The 22318-nt window shown below is 38.8% G+C and overlaps 1 protein-coding gene across 4 annotated transcripts in view; it reads right to left on the reverse strand.

Moving 5' to 3' along the window:
* Positions 1-22318, reverse strand: part of ASAP2 (ArfGAP with SH3 domain, ankyrin repeat and PH domain 2) — a 290308-nt gene that overhangs the window by 172742 nt on the left and 95248 nt on the right. For all 4 annotated transcript variants that reach the window (XM_043983860.1, XM_043983863.1, XM_043983858.1 and 1 more), the window contains exon 2: positions 18951-19023. In XM_043983860.1, coding sequence (XP_043839795.1) covers positions 18951-19023 — 73 coding nt within the window. The remainder of the gene's footprint in view (positions 1-18950; positions 19024-22318) is intronic.

Below are 22318 nucleotides of genomic sequence, written 5' to 3' on the forward strand. Positions count from 1 at the left end.
GCCCTGGGTCACAGAGCTATTAAGTGTCAAGTGTCCTAGGCCGGATTTGCACTCAGGTCCTCCTGAATCCAGGGCCAGTGCTTTATCCACTTTTCCACTTAGCTGCCCCCTTTTAATAAAAAGCGTTGCCTCCCCTATCTTGTACTTGTGAAACACAAGGTAGGACTTGACATTTACACCTATTACATTTCATGGTATATTTAGTCCACTGCTCTTGACTATCAAGAGCTTTTTGTAGCCAGGTTCTACCATCAATTGTGTTAAGCTTACCCTCCTAGTTTTGTGACATCTACAAATTTAATAACACCTTCTATGAGGCCATCCAAATCACTGATAAAACACAGTGAAAAAACAAGGAAAGATCCTTCTTGGAAATATATTATAGGACTAAGCTCCTTTAATCACCATTATTTGACTCTAGATCACAGTCGACAAACTATGATGTATGGGCCAAATCCAGCTTGTTTATTTTATACAGCCGCAGGGGCTAAAATGGTTTTTTACACTTAGGCCCTAGTTTGTCAATCTCTGGTGTAGAACAGAGGTGCTGAATGTGCAGCCCAAACCAATCAATCAAACAATAAATAAATATTTATGAAGAACCTACTATGTGCCAGGCCACTGAGCTAAGTGCTGGAGATACAATAAAAGGCCCCCCCCCCAAAAAAAAGTCCTTGTGCTCAAGGAGTTTACAGTCTAATGGGGAAGATAATTTGCAAACAAATATACACAAAGTAAGCTATATATAGGATAAATAGGAAATAATTAACAGAGGGAAGGCATTGGAATTAAGAGGGGTTAAGAAAGGGTTCCTACAGAAGGTTAAGATTTTAGTTGGCACTTAAAGGAAGTCTTGGAGGTCAGCAGTCAGAGAACAGGAAGGTGAGCATTTCCAGCTGGGGGATGGGGAGGGGAGGGAATGCCTGGAGCCAAGAGTTGAGAGGTGTCCAATGGCCAGGAGGCTGCTGTCCTTGAATCAAAAAGTATGTGACAGAGTAAGGTATAATAAGACTGGAAAGGTAGGGTTAGGCTAGGTGATAAAGGGTTTTGAATGCCACTGTATTTGTTCCTGAAGACAATAGGAAGCTACTGGAGTTTATTGAGTAGGGAGGTGACATGATCAGCCCTACGTTTTAGGAAAATTACTTTAGTGGCTGATTGGAGGATGAATTGGAGTGGGGAAAGACTTGAGGTAGGCAGACCCACCAGCAGGTTAGTGTAGTAATCAAGGTGTGAGGTAATGAGGGCCAGCCTTTAAGTGGTGGCAATGTCAATGGAGAGAAGAAGGCCTAATTGAGAGATGATGTAAAGGTGAAATCAATAGGCTCTGGTAAAACCCTGAATATAGAGAATGAGATAGAGTGAGGAATCCAGGATGAATCCTAGGTTGTGAGCTTGAGGAACTGGGAGGATGGTATGTCCCTCTACAGCAATAGGGAAGGTAGTAGGAGGAAAATTTTAGGAGGAAAAAAAATGAATTCTGTTTTGGACAAAATGAGTTTAACACATCCATTTAACACATCCAGTTGGAGTTGTCTGGAAGGCAGTTGGAGCTGTGAGATTTAAGAAGGTCAACAGAGATTAGGGTAGGATAGGTAAATTGAAGATCATCAGCAAAGAGATGATAATTAAATCTAAGAGAGAGGTCAACCAAGTAAAGTAATTTAGAGGAAGAAGAGAAGAGGGCCTAGGGCAGAACCCTGAGGGCCACCTATGGTTACAAGGTATGACCTGGAAGAGGATCCATCAAAGAGACTGAGAAGCAGTGGCCAGATAGGGAAAAGAACCAAGAAAGAGTGGTATTCCAAAAACCTAGAGGGAAGAGAGAATCAAGGAGGAGAGAGTGATCAGCAGTGTCAAAGGAGATCAAGGAGAAAAAGAATTGAGAAACGGCCATTGGATTTGCCAAGTAAGAGGTCTTTAGTAACTTTAGAGAAGGCATTTCAGGGCATCTAGGTGGCGCAGTAGATAGAGCACTGGCCCTGGAGCCAGGAGGACCTGAGTTCAAATCTGGCATCAGACACTTAACACTTACTAGCTGTGTGACCCTGGGCAAGTCACTTAACCCCAATTGCCTCACTAAAAAAAAAAAAAAAAAGAGAGAAAGCATTTCTGGTGGAATAAGATTGGAAGCCACATTATACAGGGTTAAGAAGAGAATAAGAGGAAAGAAAGTGGAGGCACTTATTGTAGATGGCCTTTTCAAGTAGCTTAGCTACAAAGGGCAAAAGAGATAAAGCATGACATTTAGTGGGGATGGAAGGATCAAGTGAGTTTTTTTTTTTTTCAGGATGGGGAGCCATGAACATGTTTAAGGTAGTAGGAAATGAATCAGTAGAGAGGGAGAGATTGAAAATAAGTGAAAGAGTGGGGATAGCAGAGGAGAAATCTTTTAAGAAGCAATGGGATGGAATGGAATCATTTGAACAGGTAGAGCAGTAAGCCTTGGTAAGGAGTAAGGCCACTACATCATGTGAGAACAGGGGTGGAGGAGAAAGTGACAGAAGGTATCTGAGTGTTAGGAGATGAGTAGGAGAAGAGAAGAGGAAGTTCAAGGCCTCAATTTTTTTTCTGTAAAATATGAGGTGAGGATTTCAGTTGAGAGAGCAGAGGAGCTATGAAAAGTCTGAAGAGGGATGAAATGGTTTCACCGTGGAGAGTGGGGCAGCAAGTTCCTAAGAGAAGTATAGTAGATTTGCCTAGCAACAGTGAGAGTCCAGTTGAGGTTACATAACGAATTTGTACTGGACCAGGTCAGAATGGTTGCTTGATCTTCTCTACTGTTGTTCAGCAGCATATATGCAGAAACAAAAGTGAAGAATATTGGGAGTGATCCAAGGCTAATGATAATGGGGCTAGGGATTCAAGAGAGAACAGTGTGAAGGTATATTAACTCACCAAGAGGTCTCAGTAGGGAGACACGGAAAAAGCGCCTAGAGCAGAAAGAGTGGCCAGGCAGAGAATTGAGGGATCAATGGACTAGAGGTCACCATGCAGATGAAGAGTAAGGTTTTGTAAGGGAAGGGAGAGATGAAAAGCTAACAGATGATGGTCAGATAAGGGGATTTCAGAATTCATGAATAAAGAAGTGGTACTGATTAAAATATAACTGGGAAGGGGGCAGCTAGGAGGCGCAGTGGATAAAGCACCTACCCAGGATTCAGGAGGACCTGAGTTCAAATCTCACACTTGACACTAGCTGTGTGACCCTGGGCAAGTCATTTAACCCTCATTGCCCAGTCCAAATATATATATATATATATATATATATATATATATATATATATATAAATATATAAAACTGGGAAATATTTAACACGTTAAATCAAAATACAATAAATAGACAACATGAATTTGTGGTTTTCTAAGTTATATGTGGCCTGCAGGGATCCATCTCTCTTTGAGTTTGTCACTCTTGGTCTAGACTAATAGGGCTGCCTATGAGTGCCTCCACCCTCCAATCCCATCATCATAATGAAGACCAAGAAAGAAGGGCCCCAGCCCTGACACTCTGTAGTTACATACCAGAGGGGCATTTGGTGTACTAGAAAGGCATTAAACCTGAATCTTAATTAGGCTACAAACACTTCATTGTAGTCTGCCTCATTAGAAATTAAGCTCTTTGAGGTAGGGACTGTTTCACTTCTGCCTGCATCCCTAGTGCCTGGCACTAAATGCTCACTCACTGATTGACTTTTTGTTTGTTTTTTCGGGAGTTTTTTTTTTTTGGTGGGGCAATGAGGATTAAGTGACTTGCCAAGGATCACACAGAAAGTAAGCGTCAAGTGTCTGAGATTTGAACTCAGGTCCTCCTGAAACCTGGGCCGGTGCCTTATCCACTGTAAACTTATGAATGTCTCAACTGCTCCATGCCTCTGGTTCCTCTTATATAAAATGCAGATATTAATACTCATACATCCTTTCTATTTCTCTTAATGGGGTAAATTCTGTGTAAACTTTAAAAGCATTATAGAATCATCACCTGTTGTTGTTATATTGCCCTTGCTAGCCTCAGTGAACCTCTGCATAAAATCACATCTCACTCTCACTGCATGTGTAAACAACTATAAGCAACCCTACAACTCTTAATACTCCAGTGGATATGCTAGCATAATAAATACACAACGGCATTCTGGAATATCCCAGAGAACTGGCCCCACCTATGCCTTCTAATGCCGTGAGAAGCAACACATCTTTCCATTCTGCTTCTTATACTAAACACATGTTCACCCCTCCACCTATGCCCATTCTTCCCACTGCTAACTCCAGCCCTAGCTTAAGATAAGCACATTGCATTTGTGTACATTGTATTCACAGTTTACCCCAGCCATATAAACTGCCAAAGCATCCTAATTGAAAAAGGAAACAGAAGAGATAAAGGAAGCATGTACAATTCTCTTAGATCTGCAACTTGAATGCTCCTTTCACTTGAAAGGCTGAATTACTAGAGTGTTTAGAGCTAGAAGGGACATCGGAGATCACCCAGTTTAGCAGTTCTCAAAGTGATATCTGAGGAATCTTCCCCTTCAGGGAATCCATGAGTTCAAAACTATTTTCATAATACTAAAATGTTTTAATTTCTACTACAGTAAATATTTTGGGGGGAGGGGCAACGAGGGTTAAGTGACTTGCCTAGAGTCACACAACTAATAAGTGTCAAGTGTCTGGGGCCTAATTTGAACTCAGGTCCTCCTGAATCCAGGGCCCATGGTTTATGCATTGTGCCACCTAACTGCCCACTACAGTAAATATTGATAGATGTAGTCTACACAAACAAAATCTCTTTGGGGGAGTCTTTAATAATTTAAGAGTGTAAAGGGGTCCTGAGACTAAAATGTTTGAAAACTGCTAAACTTGTCCAATGCCCAAGGTTACACAACTAATTAATAAAAAAGGTGGTAACAGAATGTAAATCTCTCTTCTCTTTTTCCCCGTTTCTCCCTAGAGGTAGTTTTAAGCATTCTCAGAAAGAAAATTTTTAGCTAAAAGGCCAGCCATTCACTCTAAGAGTCAGGACTAAAGTTAATCAATCAATGAGCAATAATCAGATGCCAACTATGTACCGAACACAGGGCCAGATGCTGAGGATACAAAGACAAAAATGTAAGAGTCTGTTTCCAGGAGTTTATAGTCTAACCAAAGTAAACAACATAGTTCAGACCCTCAGTCTTCCCCCATTAGAATGTAAGCTTCTTCAGGGCAGGAACTGTCAGTCTGCTTTTATGTATATTCCTAGTACTTAGCAAAGTCCCTTGTAAGTAGTAAAAGCCCAACAGCTTCCATTTAAGGAAGATTCCCAGACAAGCCATCTTCTCTTCCTTTACCAAACGGATCCACCCTACTCTCTTATGAGGTAACTACTCTCCTTTCCCTCCCCTTTTCAGCCTCCTTTTAAAAGTCCTTTTCTCCCATTAAATTATAAGCTTCTTAAGGCAAATCTTTTTCTTATTTGCATCTCCCATGCTGAACACAGGGCAGGCATTCAGTTGGTGCTAAATAAATGTTTACTGACTGACTAGGGATCAACTAAATGATCTAATAATAGATAGAGTGCTGGGGCCTGGAGTAAGGAAGACCTGAATTCAAATCAGGCCTCAGACACTTACTAGCTGTGTGACCCATGGCAAGTCACTTAACCCTATTTGCCTCAGTTTCCTCAACTGTAAAATGAGTTGGAGAAGTCAAGAAGTCCAGTATCTTTGACAAGAAAACCCCAAATGGGGTCACCAAGAGTCAGACATAATTGAAACAAACAAAAGAATGACTGGCTAACATATGTGTCCTGACATACAAAATATCTGGGGGAAGGCACTGGCAGCCTCAGGGAGAAGTGGGGGATCAGGAAAGCATTAACGTAGAAGGCACTTAGGATGATCCTTAAAGGAAACCAGATTCTTTGAGACAGAAATGAGGGAAAAGTGTGTCCCAGGCACAAGGATGGCTAAATGAAGAGGGGACAGGAATGGGGTGCTCTGCGTGAGAAAAGGGAAGTAATGTATGACAACGCCGGAGCCAGGTTACACCACATGAAGGAGTACCAAAAAAGCATTTGTTCTGGATTCACACATTTTATAAAGAATGCATCTCACAAGTGACATAAGCTCCTCAGGTAAAATAACTACTTGGTGAAGAGCCTCCCTAGATACTGAGATGATTAATATTCAAAGAGGAGCTGCAGTTTTAACATTGAATCACTCTGCATAAATCTAAATAAATGAAACAAGTTCATCTCCGGTTGGCAGCCCTACATGCTATTGACTTTCAGTTCTGATGTTAGGCACACATCCTCAAAGCTAGGTTGACATACAGATATTAACTGCAATTTGGTGAGGTGTGATGAGAGAAAGAATGTAAATACCATTCACTCTCCCAGGGGGATTTACCTAAAATCAAGGAAAGCGTCTTGTTCTTTAATGGGTTCTCAGTAATAAATAACAGCTTATATTTATATAGTATCTTATGATTACAAGTAACATACTTTCACATTCATAATTTCTTTTGAGCTTTACAACAGCTCTGTGAAATGGATGATCTAGATATTACTGACCCCATTTTAGAGATAAGGAAACAGGTTCAAGGGGATTAAATAACTCGTTCAAAGTACACAGCTTGTCAATGGCAGGCCCGGAGATATCAATCGCTCTTTCCTTCCCTTAAAACAAGATGCCTCTCTCACACCACAAACATAAGATCACAGATCTGGAGTAAACCATAGAGGTTATAGATTTCAACACTCTCCTTTACAGATGAGGAAAATGAAGCCCTCAAAGGAACGACTTGTCTATAGTCACAGAAATGAGTTGCCGAGTTAGGATTTGAACCAATACTGACTCCAAATCCTGTCCTCTTTCTACTGTACCATGCAATTCTCAAGTTAATCTGAAGGTTCAGTATTTGTTGAATCAATAAATTAATCAATATTTCTCCTTCCTTAAGCCCAGGCACTCAATCTGTTCCCTCCCACAAAACACACCTTAACTTCCTTGGAATTTGGCTATTCCCATTACAGTACCTCATTTCCTTCCCCTATGATCACAGTGTGGGCAACTTCTATAGCCCAACTCCAGCTCACCAGGCTATCTATTCTTTCAAAACAAAACAAAGCAAAAACAAAATAGGGCAAGCTGTATGGAGAGAAAAATGTTTATTTCTTATAAATTTTTCCAATGCAAGCATAATACCAGTCAAAAGAATTTCATACCAATTCCTGACTGCTCAAGCTAAATGTTTTCCTAATGTAACTTTTGAGTTTTCCTACTCACCAACCTTTCCTTTTCAAATAAAGGGAACAAACAAGAATGAATAGAAAAGGTAGAAATTCTAATGAAATTAATTGCTTTGTATCTCTCAAAAATCCCTCTGCTGATTGAAGGAAAGATAATTAGCAGTTTTAACGAAGTTTAAAATATCCAAAAGACTGGTGGTGATGTGAGACTGGAGGCTCAGAAAAGAGCCTCATTTGCAAAAAGATGATTATGTCTTAGATGTCAGTCCTTGGAAAAGCCAGTCCTCCTCTCAGTCCCCTGCACCGTAAAATGAGGGAGAAAAATCCTTTCTAGCACTAAATTCTATAAAATGGAGACCCAGAGAGGGGAAGAGATTTGACCAAGGTCACATTGATAGTAAGTAGCAGAGAAATGATTCAAACCCATGTTCTCTGTTGCTAGATCTAGTATTCTTCCCACTGTAGTTTCCTCCTAATCTATAAAACAAAGGAGTCTGACATCTTTAAGATCTTTTCCCACTCTAAATCCTCTGACCTGATATCATTCTCCTGTTCAAGGATCTATAAAAACATTCTGCTTGTATCATAACAGCTTTTCTACTGTATCAAAACCAATCATAACCTTTGCTAAAGGGGCTTTTATGGCCCCCACAGAACAAAATCTCTATTCTTCCTTTTTCATTATTTCTTACTACTTTCTAGTACCTCTGCTGGCTACTACCTTCCTTCCTTCCCTCCCAAGTTGTCTAAGTCCAACCATCCTTTAAAGCCCAGCTCTTACCTACTTTTGGAAAACTGCTTCAACCTTTCTTGCAATTCTTAACCATACTTATTATCAAAACCACAAAACTTAGCACCGAGTTGTTCTATTACTGTTTCCTTTGCATATTGGATGTTGTAAAATTATATACTTCTTGCAGGGGTGGGATATGGTATTATACTTCTGTGGATATTCAATACCTCTAATGAATACATGCCCATTTGACTGACTTTAGTTTAATATCTGAGAGGAAAATGACCCCTGCTCAATAATTCTCTGAAACTCTATGGCAATGTATCAAAGGCTCATTTATTTTCATTCTCTCCAGAATGGACACTTGCAAATAAGTGCTACATCCAGCAAGTGTAAAGCATAGGGCTGCAGGCTCCATTTTAATCCCTAGTCCCTAACTCAAAATGGACTCTCCCCTTGTTCATCATTGGACAATTACTTAAGGGTTATAAACTAAGCTCTGAAAACTAGCTAACCAGAATGCAGTATTCTTAACCCTAATTTCCATAATCATTCTTTGATTTCTTAGGTAATGGGGAATTAACACAGGGACATCCCTTTATATGGACACAGCTCAGAAAGAGGACCTCACTGAGACCAGCTTAGGGCTACTTGAACCATGTGATCTGACTGCCAGAGGGAAGGGGAATTGAGACTTGAATCCTCAAAACAGGTCTGGAGGAGTGTAATTTGAATGTTGCTGACTATGTCTTTAATCTGAGAGAAGACTCCTTCTCACAAGATCAAACAAATATTTGGTTTTAGTCCAAACGCCACAATTCTTTCATGTCTAATGGAAGGCTTAGTGGATTCATTCAATTCGGTTCAATAAACATTAATTCTGTACTTATTCTGCTGGGTGCCAGGTACAGTTCCAAACTCTGGGGATATAAACAAGAAAAAAAAAAAGACAGTGCCTGTCCTTAAGGAACTTACACCTAATGGGAGAAGACAATACACAAAAGAAAGCTGAAAAGGGGGTGGGGTGCAAGGGCAAGATGTTGTTCTATAGAGTAGAAATCAGTCAATCAATAAACACTTATTAAGTGCCTCTGATGTGCCAGGCATTGTGCTAAGCCCTGGGAATACAAAAAGATATAAAAGATAGTCCCTGCCCCCAAAAAACTTACAATTTAATGGGGGAGACAACATGCAAACAAATGTACACAAAGCATGCTATAGACAGGTTAAATAGTAAATAATTAACAAAGGTAAGGCACTGGAATTAAGATGGGGTTGGGAAAAGCTTCCTGTAGAAGGTGGGATTTTAGTTGGGACTTAAAGGAAGCCAGGGTATAGGGGATAGCCAGGAGGCCAGTGTCACTGAATTGAAGAGTAAGTGTTAGGGGAAAAAGGTGTAAGACTGAAAAGGTAGAAGTAGACTAGGTTGTAAAGGGCTTTGAATACCAAATAGAGCAGTATGTATTTGCTCCTGGAAGTGTGAGAGACATGAAGTGGAAAGAGACTAGAAGAAGGAAGGCAAGCAGGCAGGCAGACCCATCAGCATGCTATTGCAGAGCCCCTGATAGAAAATGGAGTTACCTGGAAAGTTCTCAGCCTTCTATGAAGTAGGGCTTTGGGAAGAGTTCATTGCTCCTCTCTAGCTCTCTAATCACAAAGGAGAGGCAACTGAGGGTTTAAGAAGGTATTGAGTGGGGCAGCTAGATGGCGCAGTGGATAGAGCAACAGCCCTGGAGTCAGGAGTACCTGAGTTCAAATCCGGCCTCAGACACTTAACCCCAATTGCCTCACTAAAAAAAAAAAAAAAAAAAGAAAGTATTGAGTATCAAAAACTAAGTCAATTTGCATGGTGATGGGATTTCAGGTCATCAGTTGCTCCAGGGGGAACCATGACATTACAAGGGGTGAAAACCAAGAAGAGAGACTGATGGAAAATGGAGAATCATACTGCTTATATCTTTTGGGGGGGGGCAGGGAAATGAGGGTTAAGTGACTTGCCGAGGGTCACACAGCTAGTAAGTGTCAAGTGTCCGAGGCCGGATTTGAACTCAGGTCCTCCTGAATCCAGGGTCAGTGCTTTATCCACTGCACCACCTAGCTGCCCCCATATTGCTTATATCTTAACATAAGATGTACTCAAATTTGGGATGGATAAACTTCCTCAAAAACTCAGCTTCCCTGGCTTTGTGGGCAGGATTTTAGACTTTCCCTTCCATTTAGCATGAGAGAAACACTCTGGTTTCCCTTCACATTATAGTATTTTTTCTGAAGTTTAAGATTTGGTTTGTGTTCCCTGCCCTGCCCCCCATGGTAGCTTAAAGTTTTATGAATGAAAAAAAACAACAGTTATCAAGCACTTATTCTGCATGTGCCCAGCACTATATTAAGCAACAAAAATACAAAAAACAAAAAGAAAGGGCTGCCCAGAATGGCTTCACATGATAAGAAAGAAACAAGACATAGAAGGGAGTGGTGGCCAAGGTGAAGGTGGGAGGGTGTTGGGCTGAGAAATCATAGGATGGAGAACGGCCAACTGACTAATATGTCCTTGCCAGGAATGGGAGGATTGATTTGAGTGCTATTCATGGAGCTAGAGGTAGAAAGGAAGTGGGACGGGAAGGATACGAATGAAGATGGCCAAAGAGCAGCTGTATGATGAGTCTGAGTCAGGCTGGTTATGGAGAACTTCCACCACTCAACAGGGCAGGATCCTAGAGTAGGAACTAGAGAGCTTTATGGAAGTGGGGAGTCATGACATGATAATCAACACTTACACATTTATTAAGCACCCACTATATGCCCAGCACTATACTTGATGCTGGAGATACAAAGACAAAGACTGAAACTGTCTCTAACCCCAAGAAAAGTTTACTTGTTATCAGAGAAGCTTGCATTCTATATAAGCATTCTACCAATCCATTAAATTTTTAGTACTAGGGCACATTGTTGGCTTATGTTCAGCTTACAGTCAACTGAACTGCTCCAGATCTTTTTCACATGAGCCATAAAACAATTATCTAAAATCTTGGACTTGTGTAACTTTTTAAAAAACCCTAAATGAATATTTTTATATCAGCAATTTAATAATCAAGTCTTGTATTTATTTATCCAAGTCATTGATAAAAATGCTAAATGGGATAGGCTCAAAGACAGAGACCCTATTAGTACCAGTCATTTTTAGGTAAAGTTGTTCAATATCATCCATCTTTTATTTCTCTAATTAAAAATGTTTTTTCAATGCTTTAAATACAGTTGTCATTCTTAAATCCCCCCATCCTCCTTTTAAAACAAAGATAATCAATGTGCATTTATTATGCATCTAATATTTTTTTTCAGGCCCAGTGCTAGGCACTAGAAATACTAATACAAAAAGAAAGCATTTCCTGCCCTCAAGGTGCTCACATTCCAGGAAGGGAGAGAGCATATGCATATATAAGTATACATCAATATATTTAAAATGTACACAGGATAATTGGGGAGGAGGGAGAGGGGTAGAAGGTACCAAGGGCTGGGAACAATCAGGAAAGGCTTTCATAGAGAAATGGCATATGAGTTAAATGTTAAAAGAAACTAGGAAATAGAATTGGCAGATGTGAGAAAGTATAGTTAAGCAAAATAAACTGACAGTGACCCCATTTGACATCATAAACTTCATTCTGCACCTGCAAATCCCAACTTTTCTACCAACACAATCTATACTGTTCCAAGAGGTTACAAAAATAGAATGGAATGGGAAACTTTGTGAAGGGAAACCTTATTGAAATGAAGAAATATCAGATCTAAAGCATTCTTCTATTTTTACCAGTCTAGGAATGCCAACAAAAAAATGAAATGAGGTTTAAGTTCAATTCTGACAATGAGGTGCATATCATAAACAAAGTACTACATGAGGGAAGACATAAAGATTAAATAAGACTAAGTCTCTGACCTAATGAAGCCTACAATCTAGTAATATTTCTAAAAAACAGAAATGTAAATAACTGTAGGATAAACTAGTACATAAGAATTTGTACCATCACATACCAGGCTGTCCTTAGATTACCTACCTGGCCACTAGGTGTGGGAGCTGAACAATTAGATTGAAACAATTAAGGAAAGTTTAATGAAAGACATGGCATTTGATTGGGCATTAAAAAATGTGGAATATGTGGATATGGGGGTAGTATACATGACCACTTTTGCTATATCTACTCTGGCCTTGGTAATCTCGGCCTTCTTGGGTTTTTTTGTTTTCAGGGTAATGAGGGGTAAGTGACTTGCCCAGGGTCACACAGCTAGTAAGTGTCAAATGTGTGAGGCCAGATTTGAATTCAGGTCCTCTTGAATCCAGGGCTGATGCTTTATCCACTGCACCACCTAGCTGACCCCTTGGCCTTCTTCTTTAAGTAATCACTAACTAGATAAATGAACTATGCTATAGTTTTGGTGATAAATGCCATGTTTATTTGAAAGATAATTTCTAGAATCTGCATTTTTTTGGCCTTTGTGAATATTTGAACATTTGCCTATGTGTACTCTTCTGGAAACTTTCTTCTCCCCTGGTCCTCAAAGATTACCAACAGTACTCTAGTCATCACAATTGTAAGTTCTTTCAGTATCCTAGAATGTAATTTTGCTGGAGCATGACTCATTAAAATCAGTTAAGTGCTCTCTTGCTATCTCCCTACCTTGCTTGGATGCAGTCCCCTCTTAACCATGAATTTTCTACCCTTCCCAAGGTGAAAATCATTCCCTTTCATGTAGAAAACAGCAACAAAATGGGTATTGCATGATTCCATGTCTCTACTATTTGTTACTAATTGCCTAGCCCTTCCTTGTTCATTTTGGTTTGACCAGTAATTCTTTTTAATTTTAAAAACATTTTTTAATTGACTTTGGCTTTTTTTGGGGGGGGGGAGGCAATCTTCAGGTCATCAGAAATTCCCGAGGTATGCTACTCTTTTGCATTCATTCCCACTTATCCCAATAGAATATAAGCTCAATTCAATTCAATATGCATTTATTGAGCACCTACTATGTTCTCAGCACTATGCTGTGCACAGAGAGAAATAAAGAAAAAATAAAAAAACAGTACCATCTTTCCACTGGAAAAACAAAATGTGTACAGGTATTTATGTACAAAACATAAACAAAGTACATATAAAGTAATTGAGAGGGGAATTTACAACTATGGAATTCAAGGTTTCTTGTGGGAGGCTGTACCTGTACTGAGTTTTGAAGGAAACCAGAGTTGCTAGGGGTTTGGTGGAGGCAAAGCACAGACCGTGCAAAGAGATGCACACATGGACAGGATATATGTGGGACAGAATATATGTGAGAAAAAGTAGGTCCATTTGGCTGGAACCTACATGAAGGGAGGTAATTGCAATCAGTTTGGAGAAGTAATTTAAGGTGTTTGTCTTTAACTTTATAGTCAAGAAGGAACCACTGACACTTACAAATCAGGGGGATGGCATAATCAGCCAGGTACTTCAAGGATGTCAATTTGATATCTGTGGATTGAAGTGAAAGAGGAAGAACTAGAGATAAGGATACCAAGTAAGAGACTGTTGCAACAATGTAGGCCAGAGGTGATGAGGGTTCCTGAATGCCAAAACTGTCTTTTCTTTTGTCTTGGAATTACCAATGCCAGCAAAGAACCTTTCACATAATAGGTGTTAACCGGTGTTTGCTGAAAGATAAGAATTCCTCTTTCTCCCTTTTATATGTGCCTTTTACAACCCTGAACTTCCAGAGCTCCCTGGATAACATTCTTCTAGATCAGAGGTTCTTACCCTTTTTTGTGTGCTGCCCTTTGGCAGTCTGGTGAAACCTTTGGACCCCTTCATAGAATCATGTTTTTAAATGCATAAAAATACACTGCATTTCAAAGAAAAGAAATTAAACTGAAATATTATCAAAATGTTAATATAAGCTCACAGAACCCAGGTTAAGAAACTCTAGGTGTTTAGAATTTTTGTTAGTTTTTAATTGTTCAAAAATGCCTTGAGCCAGTCCCTTCCATGGTCTTTCACCATTGGACTGCACCTACTTTTTCCTCACTTTTTTTTCTTTTGCAGTTTGCTTTCCTAAATATCAGAGTATATTTGTTCGATAGCACCTTGACAATAATAAGCTCCCAAAGGACACAATCACACCAGAGTTTCTAATCACATTCCTATCAGGATTTCTTGTTGGTCAGAAGTCAGTGGGAGAACATTTAATAATAATAACAGAAACAGCTTACATTTATAGAGTGCATTATCTACATTATCACATTTGAACATGTCTCCTCATTGCTTCCTCTATAGTATGAAGGATAAGTAAAGGCAAGTAAAACATTGATTCGATGCTATTTTTTTTACCAACATGAGACAGACATTAGAATTCCAAAGAATTGAAGTCTCCCTATCGATGCTAGATTTTGCCTCTGTGTCAATTTTGCAGCTTCATGTCAGATGTTTCATTCCCCCGACTTTATTTTAACAAGTAAAATCTGTTATAGGTTTCCATAAAAATGCCACTTCTATGGCTATCTCCTTTTATATATTCACCTACAAGTTTCTCCATGGTGTTTCCATCCTCAGGGGAGTGGATTTCTATATAGCACACAATTTTCTGAACTCTTTGGAAAAAAAGCAACAAAAAACGTCACCAAACAAAGATACCACTGGGGAAGCCCACGGGAAACCTCATTCTGAAGTCAATAACAATTTGGATCTGGCCAGTCAACCACTTCCAAATCCACCTACCTGTATTAGCATTTATTCCAGACAATCTCCAGTTTTCTTCCACTAGTTTTTCTTCCACTAGGTTATCGACCTCTATCATTTACTATATGTATGATCTTGTGCAAGCCATTAAATCTCTGTGACCTTCAGTTTCTTCATCTATTAAAACAAGGGGGTCGTTCTAGATGAAGAAAAGGAATGAGTCTGTGTGATCTCTAATGTTCTTCACAGCTCTGAAGACATGATCCCATGATCCTCATGAATTCTGCCTCAATGATCATATTTAACCTGTGTTGAAATTTTGCCTCAGTAGCCAAACTTTGTGCACTTGGATATTATAATTAATATTATAAAATATGTCGCATCCACTCACCCCCAAACACACCTAACTATTGAATTTTTTCTTTTTTCAAAATAAAACATGGACAGTAAATGAAAATTCCCTTCCTTTGGGGTCTTTTTCTTTTGAATATATATGTGCTTTGAAACCATTCTAAAATTTTCTATAATATTAAGATTAGGTAGGGGCAGCTAGGTGGCGCAGTGGATAGAGCACCGGCCCTGGAGTCAGGAGTACCTGAGTTCAAATCTAGCACAGGAGTTACAGTGATTTTAGAGAAGTGAAAATAAAATAGTTTTTGTTGTTTCTTTCTTAATAAAGAGAAAAATGTTTCCACCCACTGATAAGTCAAACACAGCTGAAAAAATTTGGCCTAAACTTCCCAGAAAATGAAGGAAAAAGATCACCTTTGTGCTGAGACCAAGCTTGGGAAATTTCTTTCTAAACACATTTTTAAATAAATATGTACAACTGGGAATTTTTCTTTGAAAGGAGGACAGATGGCAGCTTATTACGGGTGGGAAAAATGTTATAGAAACTGTTTCTCAACAAGAATTACAATAGCTGTTTCTGCAAACTGGAACCCACCAAGACATTTTCTCCCCTGAAAAATACATCTGGTTGGGATGTCTAGCATCTTTTTTGGAAACAAGATTTCAAATAATGTAACTGTTTTTATAAGTGCTTATAGGGCACACTGATACTCAAATGTTTCATATATATATGTTTTATTTATAATTTTTTGGCAGGGCAATGAAAGTTAAGTGGCTTGCCCAGGGTCACACAGCTACTAAGTGTCTGAAGCTGGATTTGAACTCAGGTCCTCCTGAATCCAGGGTCAGTGCTTTATCCACTGAGCCACCTAGCTGCCCCCAGTCATTACTTTATAATCACGCTTCATTTTTTTTTTCTTCTATCTCTTAAAAAGCAGAAATCCTAACTAGCTATGTGACTGAGAGAAACTGATTCCCTTTATAACCCTTAAAATCAAGTATTAAACCACAGAAAAGTATTAAGGTTTGTAGGTCTAAAGTTCTATGCTTCTATTATATTGGAGAAGTTACCAAATTAAATGTTCATTTGTTTGGCTTTTATAACAAGCATACCAGAGCTTAAGCACCTGAGAGGTATTAAATCCTTCAAAGCACAATGGGAGGGTGTATATCATAATCTTCTAAACGTGTGGCACATGCTTTTGCATAATCTTTGGACAGATCTTTGTCCTATGAGGGTGGATTGGGTTTTGGAGAAAAAACAAAAGTCACGTGGAACCTAGGGCTAGTGAATTAAAAAAAAAAAGTATCTAACCACAAAGGTAGGAACAAAAGCTGCTAGGTGGCACAGGGGATAGAGTACTGGGCTTGGAGTCAGAAAGACCTGCAAATTTGGCCTCATATACTAGCTGTGTGACTCTGGGCAAGTCATTTAACTCTGTTTGCCTCAGTTCCTCACCTGTAAAATGAGCTGAAGAAGGAAGTGGCCAGTATCTTTGCAAGAAAACCCCAAATGGGTTGAAAAAGACCAAACAACAACAAGGTAGGAACATGGCCCCATTAAGAAAAGGGGTGACAATGCAATGGTAGAGAAGAGTTCCAGGAAACTCATGATAGAACTGTAGAGTATAGATGCTGAATGAACCATACTATTTCTTTTGTTTTTGGTGCTGTTTTGAGGTTTTTCATCATTGCTCTGATTTTTCTCTTATAACATGACTAATGCAGAAATATGTTTAATGTTATTTTATATATATATATATATATATAAAATAACATTAAACATATTTATATATATATATATATAAAATAACATTAAACATATTTTTATATTTATATATATATATATATATATATATATATATATATAACCTATATCAGATTACCTGCTGTCTAGGAGAGGGGAGAGAGAAAAATCTGAAATTGGAAAGCTTGTATAGACAAGAGTTGAGAACTATCTTTACATGTAATGGGAAAAAAATAAAATACTTTTAATAAAAAAAAAAAAAAAAGAAAAAAGAAAAAGGTGACACAGGCCACACTGGGAACTGAGGGGAGTTAGAAGTTGGTTAGAATCTCAGTGGAGAACTTTCTAACATCTGACTGAACCTTTGTTTATTTTATAAATTAAGACTTCCAGGAAGGGCCTTGGGAGATTTACATTTGCCTTTCTCAAGAGCTCCAAAGGGACACACAGCAGTCACGTAGCCAAGTTTTATCCAAGTAGCTAAAAAGTTTCCTTTTTATTTATGATGAGAATAACTATAGAAAGAGCCAATACAAAAATTATTTCTAAGACCTATCTGAGAGACCTGGATCTAGAGTCAGAAGATCTAGATTCAAATCTCTACCCATGTGACTCCAGACAAGTCACTTCATCTATTTGGTGTTTGGTTTGGTTTCCTTTTCTGTAAAAAGGGAAGATGATCTCTAACATCTCTCATAGTTATGATCCTATAAAACTCCCCCAATTCAACAGCCCCAAGACATCACAGTGAAGTATAAACAGAAACATCCAAATATCAAAACAATTTTTGTTTGTCTTGTTTACCAGCAAAATTCAGTATTCTGCCTATCTAAAATACCTTTAAAATCAGAGTTATTCACTCTTTCTAAATAATGAATAAATGTTTATTAATTTAAGGACATCAGAGAAACTTTTCTGGCCATGTGGAAAAACCATTATTCATAATTCGATCGATGACCATTTAATAAGTAACTATATTGAATGCACTAAGCATTAGAGAAAGATGGAAAGGTAATTAAGATATAGCCCCTACTCCATGAACCTCACAATCTAGCAGAGTGATTCAACATATATAAAAATAAACACTGATATAAAGTATAATTATAAAAAAACAATAATTATCAAATTAATGATTATCAAAACAAAGGCAATAGTATGACTAGTGAAACAATGGGCCAAAAGTGACAGGAGACCTTGATTCTGGGCTATCTAAGCGCTGTCACTGACTTGTTTGTTATATAACATTAAACATGTCATGTTTCCTCTTCAGACCTCGGTTGTCTCATCTGTAAAGTGAGGTACTAAATGAGACCATCTCTAAGGTTCCTTTTCTCTCTAAAATTCCATGATTTCAAGTGATAGGGTCAAAGCTGAAAGTTTCAAAGCTAAGTCAGCTTCCAGAAGTAGTAATGAATGTGTACTTGTCCACTGGGATCAAAGGGCTACAATGACAGTAACCAGGGCAAGTGTAGATATGCAAATGTCCTAAGCATCCCCCTCTCCTCTCACTAGCCTAAATCCCACTCATCCTTAAATACCCAGCACAAATTCTGTCTCCTTCATAAAGCCATCCCAGATTAAACTCAATGCTCTCTTTTCCCTTTTTTCTCTCCCATTCCCAACTGATAGCATTCTTTGTTGATGTAACTATACAGCAATTTTGCGTGTCTGGAATTGTCCAAAAATAAACCTGGCCTTTTTTGCTGAATAGTAAGTATTCCATCAGGGGAAGTATTCAAGTAGATGCTGGATAAAAATTGTCAGAGATATTATAGATGACTACTGCAATAAGTGGAAGGTTATAGTAGACGACCTCAATGGTTCCTTCTAATTTTAGCAGTTTGAGTCTATGAATCCAAGCTTGGGGAATGGTGTGAGCCAAGCCAGAAAGGCAAAGATGAATATGACATGGTCTAGGTTGGTTGTGGGAGGAATTACTGGGAAAAGAAAGCTGAAGAGTACAAGCACATTAGATGACAAAATATAACACCGGACGAGAAGCAAGGAGGACAAATGTGGCTGAAGAACCAAAACTAGACTTTTTCTTTGTTTGTTTTTATTAAAATGTAGTACCAGGATCCTACGAGAAAGGGAATCATCAAACTCCCCTGCTATTTAGATATTCTGAAAAAGAACTTATTCTGCCATTCTCAGTGCTAGGTGGAGAGCTTTGATACCCACAGTATCCCATCAGGTACTCACCCAGCCCAGAGATGTTTATTGCTTTCACTGATTTCTTCATTTTGTAAAGAACTGTACGGTCCACATCCAAAGCCTGAAATAAAGAAAATATTTTAAGTGGTCATGAGGCAACTTGTAATTGGGTCATTTCCATCTTGTAATCCCCTTTCCCCACACTCCACTTGACTGGATTTCTCTAATCCACTTTAGAGGACAAGATACAACACTGTTCCTCTGATGTAAACTTTCAATGTAGGGTAGGAGCTAATTTAGAATCAAGAGATCTGGATTCTAGTCTTAGGCTCATCTAACTAGCTGTATGACCTTAAGCAGGTAATCATCCTTCCTTGAGTCTCAATTTCTCTTTCTGAAAAATTAAGTGGTTGGCCTTGGTTAGCAATTCTTAACCTGGGTCCATTAACTTAAAAACCAAAAAACCAAAAAACCAAGGGGCAGCTAGATGATGCAGTGGATAAAGCCCTGGATTCAGAACGACCTGAGTTCAAATCTGGCCTCAGACACTTGACACTTACTAGCTGTGTGACCCTGGGCAAGTCACTTAATCCTCATTGTCTGGCCAAAAAAACAAAAATGAAAACAAAACAAACTAAAAAACCCCCAACCAAAACATTTTGTTTAAGTAGCATGGATCATGCCTATAATTCCTGCTACTGGGGAAACTGAGGCTTGATTAACCACTTGAGATAGGGAGTTCTAAGCTTCAGTAGAGCTAAAAACCATTTAGACATTTACACAAAGACTGACACCAATATAGTGAACCCCAAAGTGCTGGGGTTCCTCTGGCATCAAGCTGCCTATGGAGAAGTGAACCAGCCCATGTTAGAAATAGAGAATTCAGGGGGCAGCTAGGTGGCGCAGTAGATAGATCACTGGCCCTGGATTCAGGAGGACCTGAGTTCAAATTCGGCTTTAGACACTTGACACTTTCTAGCTGTGTGACCCTGGGCAAGTCACTTAACCCCAATTGCCTCACCCAAAAAACCCACAAACAAAAAAAAACAGAAATAGAGAATTAAGCTCCCATAAACTATCAGCAGTTGGGATGGGGCCATGAATAGCCACTGCATTTCCAGTCTGGGTGAGCTAGGAAGACCCAGTTTCAAAAACATAATAAAAAGAAAATAAAACCATTTTTACGAATATTCCAATATAACTGGTCTCGTTTGTAACCCTGTTTAATTTTATGTCATGTATTTAAAAACATTAATCTGAAAAGGGGTCCACAGGCTTTACCAGATTGCCAGAGAGGTATATAAGGTGAAGAAGCCTGGAAGGTCTCAAAGGTTCTTCCTCGTTCTAAAATTCTATGACTCTGAACCAGACTTTAGCTCTCCCTGGCAGAAAAAATCCAGACAGATGCATCAGTTCATCAAATTTCAAATAAAAAACAAAACTAGGGTGGGGGGAGGTACCCCACTATGAAAAGGTTAATTCTCTCCTGACAAGAGAGAAAATACTCTGTACAACTTGAGCTAACTCAAAGATTTCCTCCCACATTATACTTCTATACTTGGAAACAGCCCCCACAACCATGTACTATGCAAAAATAGGCATATGTAAAATAGCACATATGTAAAAATAGGCATGAGAAATCATCTAATTTTACTAAGTTCAGAAATGAAGAAAAAGGTATTAATCTCTAATGTAGTTTTGAATGTTTACTGGCTAAGAAACAACAGATGTTATTTTCCTCTTATATATCAAGCAGAAATACTGAGATCAAGATGAGAGGAGGCTACGCATAAAGGTAATTGTTCATTAAAATATAGCAGGTGGGAAAAGCAACTAGCCATGCTCTTTCTGTACTTTGCAAATTTCTACCTAATTAAGACCAAACTTCAACAGGGGACACTGGGATAATTAATCAATATAGAAGGCTGAAATAGTTGTAACTTCATTTTGCTAACATACAGAAATTGTACCTAAATAAATCAAACTCAGAGAACCAGAAAGTGGAAGTTTACAAACATCTGAAGGGCTGAAAGGTTGCAGAAAGTTTAAAAGGATGTTGTGCCTATTAGATTTAGTATTAAAGCCATCATTAGTGACCTAGCTGAGTGATTTCTATAAAGGGAATGGAAACCAATATATTGCATTGGGTTGAGAAGTGAGAAAATGCAGGTAATCTTGTATAGAGAGGTTTTTTTCCCTTCTAGTAGTTTAGCTATAAAAGGGAAGAGAAAGACAGGAATTTACTTGAAGGGTTGAAAGAGTCAAGTGAAGCATAGGTTTTTGTAGGGAGGCAGGTTGGGGAAGAAAGATTACAGAGGTTTGGCATGTGTGAAGGTAGCAGGGAAGGGACCAGTAGATAAAGAGATATCGAATTAGTCTCTGTCCCTCTGATGCTGTCTCTGTCTCCCCCCCCCCCCTCCTCCCCACTCCTTTGGAGACAGCAGTCAAGTCATAAGGTTGGAAGCTAGAACACAGACATATAGACAGCTTTTTCTGGGAGCTTGGCTGTGAAAGGGAGGTGAGAGAGAAACAGGGGGTAGGGTCAAGTCAAGGGGTGTTTTTGTTTGTTTGTTTTAAGGAAGAGGGTGTGTGTGCGTGTTTACGGGTATCAAAAAATGAGCCAGGAGATAGGGAGACTGAAGACTGGAATAAGAGGTGGAGATGATTATGGAGGCTATGTTCTAAAGGAAAGGGAAATGACCCAGAGTACATGTAGAGGGGTTAGCTTTGGTGAAGAGAAGGACTACCTCTTCATCAGAGACTAGACCAAAGAAGAAAGTGGAGATATGGAGTAGGTGTGAAAAGGGAGCTTATAGCAAAAAGACTTTATTTTTTCAGTAAATTATGAAGTCAGGTCCTCTGCAGAGAGGGTTAGGAGAATAAAGGGGGTTAGGGGTGGGGAACCTTGAAGAGATAAAAATTAGATCTTCAAGACAAGTTGAAAGAAGAATGAGTGGAGCATGGAGAGAAAGAATATATTGTATATAATAAAGTCACTTCCCTCTCTGGTCTCAGTTTCCTCATCTATAAAAACAAGGGAGCTGTACTAGGTTGTCTCTAAAGTCCCTTTGGAGCTCTATAATTTTATGATGTTCTATAACTGTCTATGTTATTTATTGTTCTTAAATGCAACTGAAAATAAGGGAGCTCACAAGATGCAGAGAGAAGCAAGAACACTTATTAGGTTTGCTGGGCTCAGATTTGAAACTATAAAAGGGATGGGCATGAACTCCAGCTTGGAACAGGCAATTGTTGGAACAAAATAGAAATGAAAACAATAGATGAAAAACCCAATTATAGTTAATGTGTCTGTCTTTCAGCCTTTTCCATTTTCCAATCCTTCTAATCTCCATTTAAGTTCAACCAAAACTGGGGCAGTGCATGAGAAGAAATGAGATTTTTAAAGGTTGGTAGGA

Source organism: Dromiciops gliroides, chromosome 2 (genome assembly GCF_019393635.1).
Source record: "Dromiciops gliroides isolate mDroGli1 chromosome 2, mDroGli1.pri, whole genome shotgun sequence".
Classification (NCBI taxonomy): Eukaryota; Metazoa; Chordata; class Mammalia; order Microbiotheria; family Microbiotheriidae; genus Dromiciops; species Dromiciops gliroides.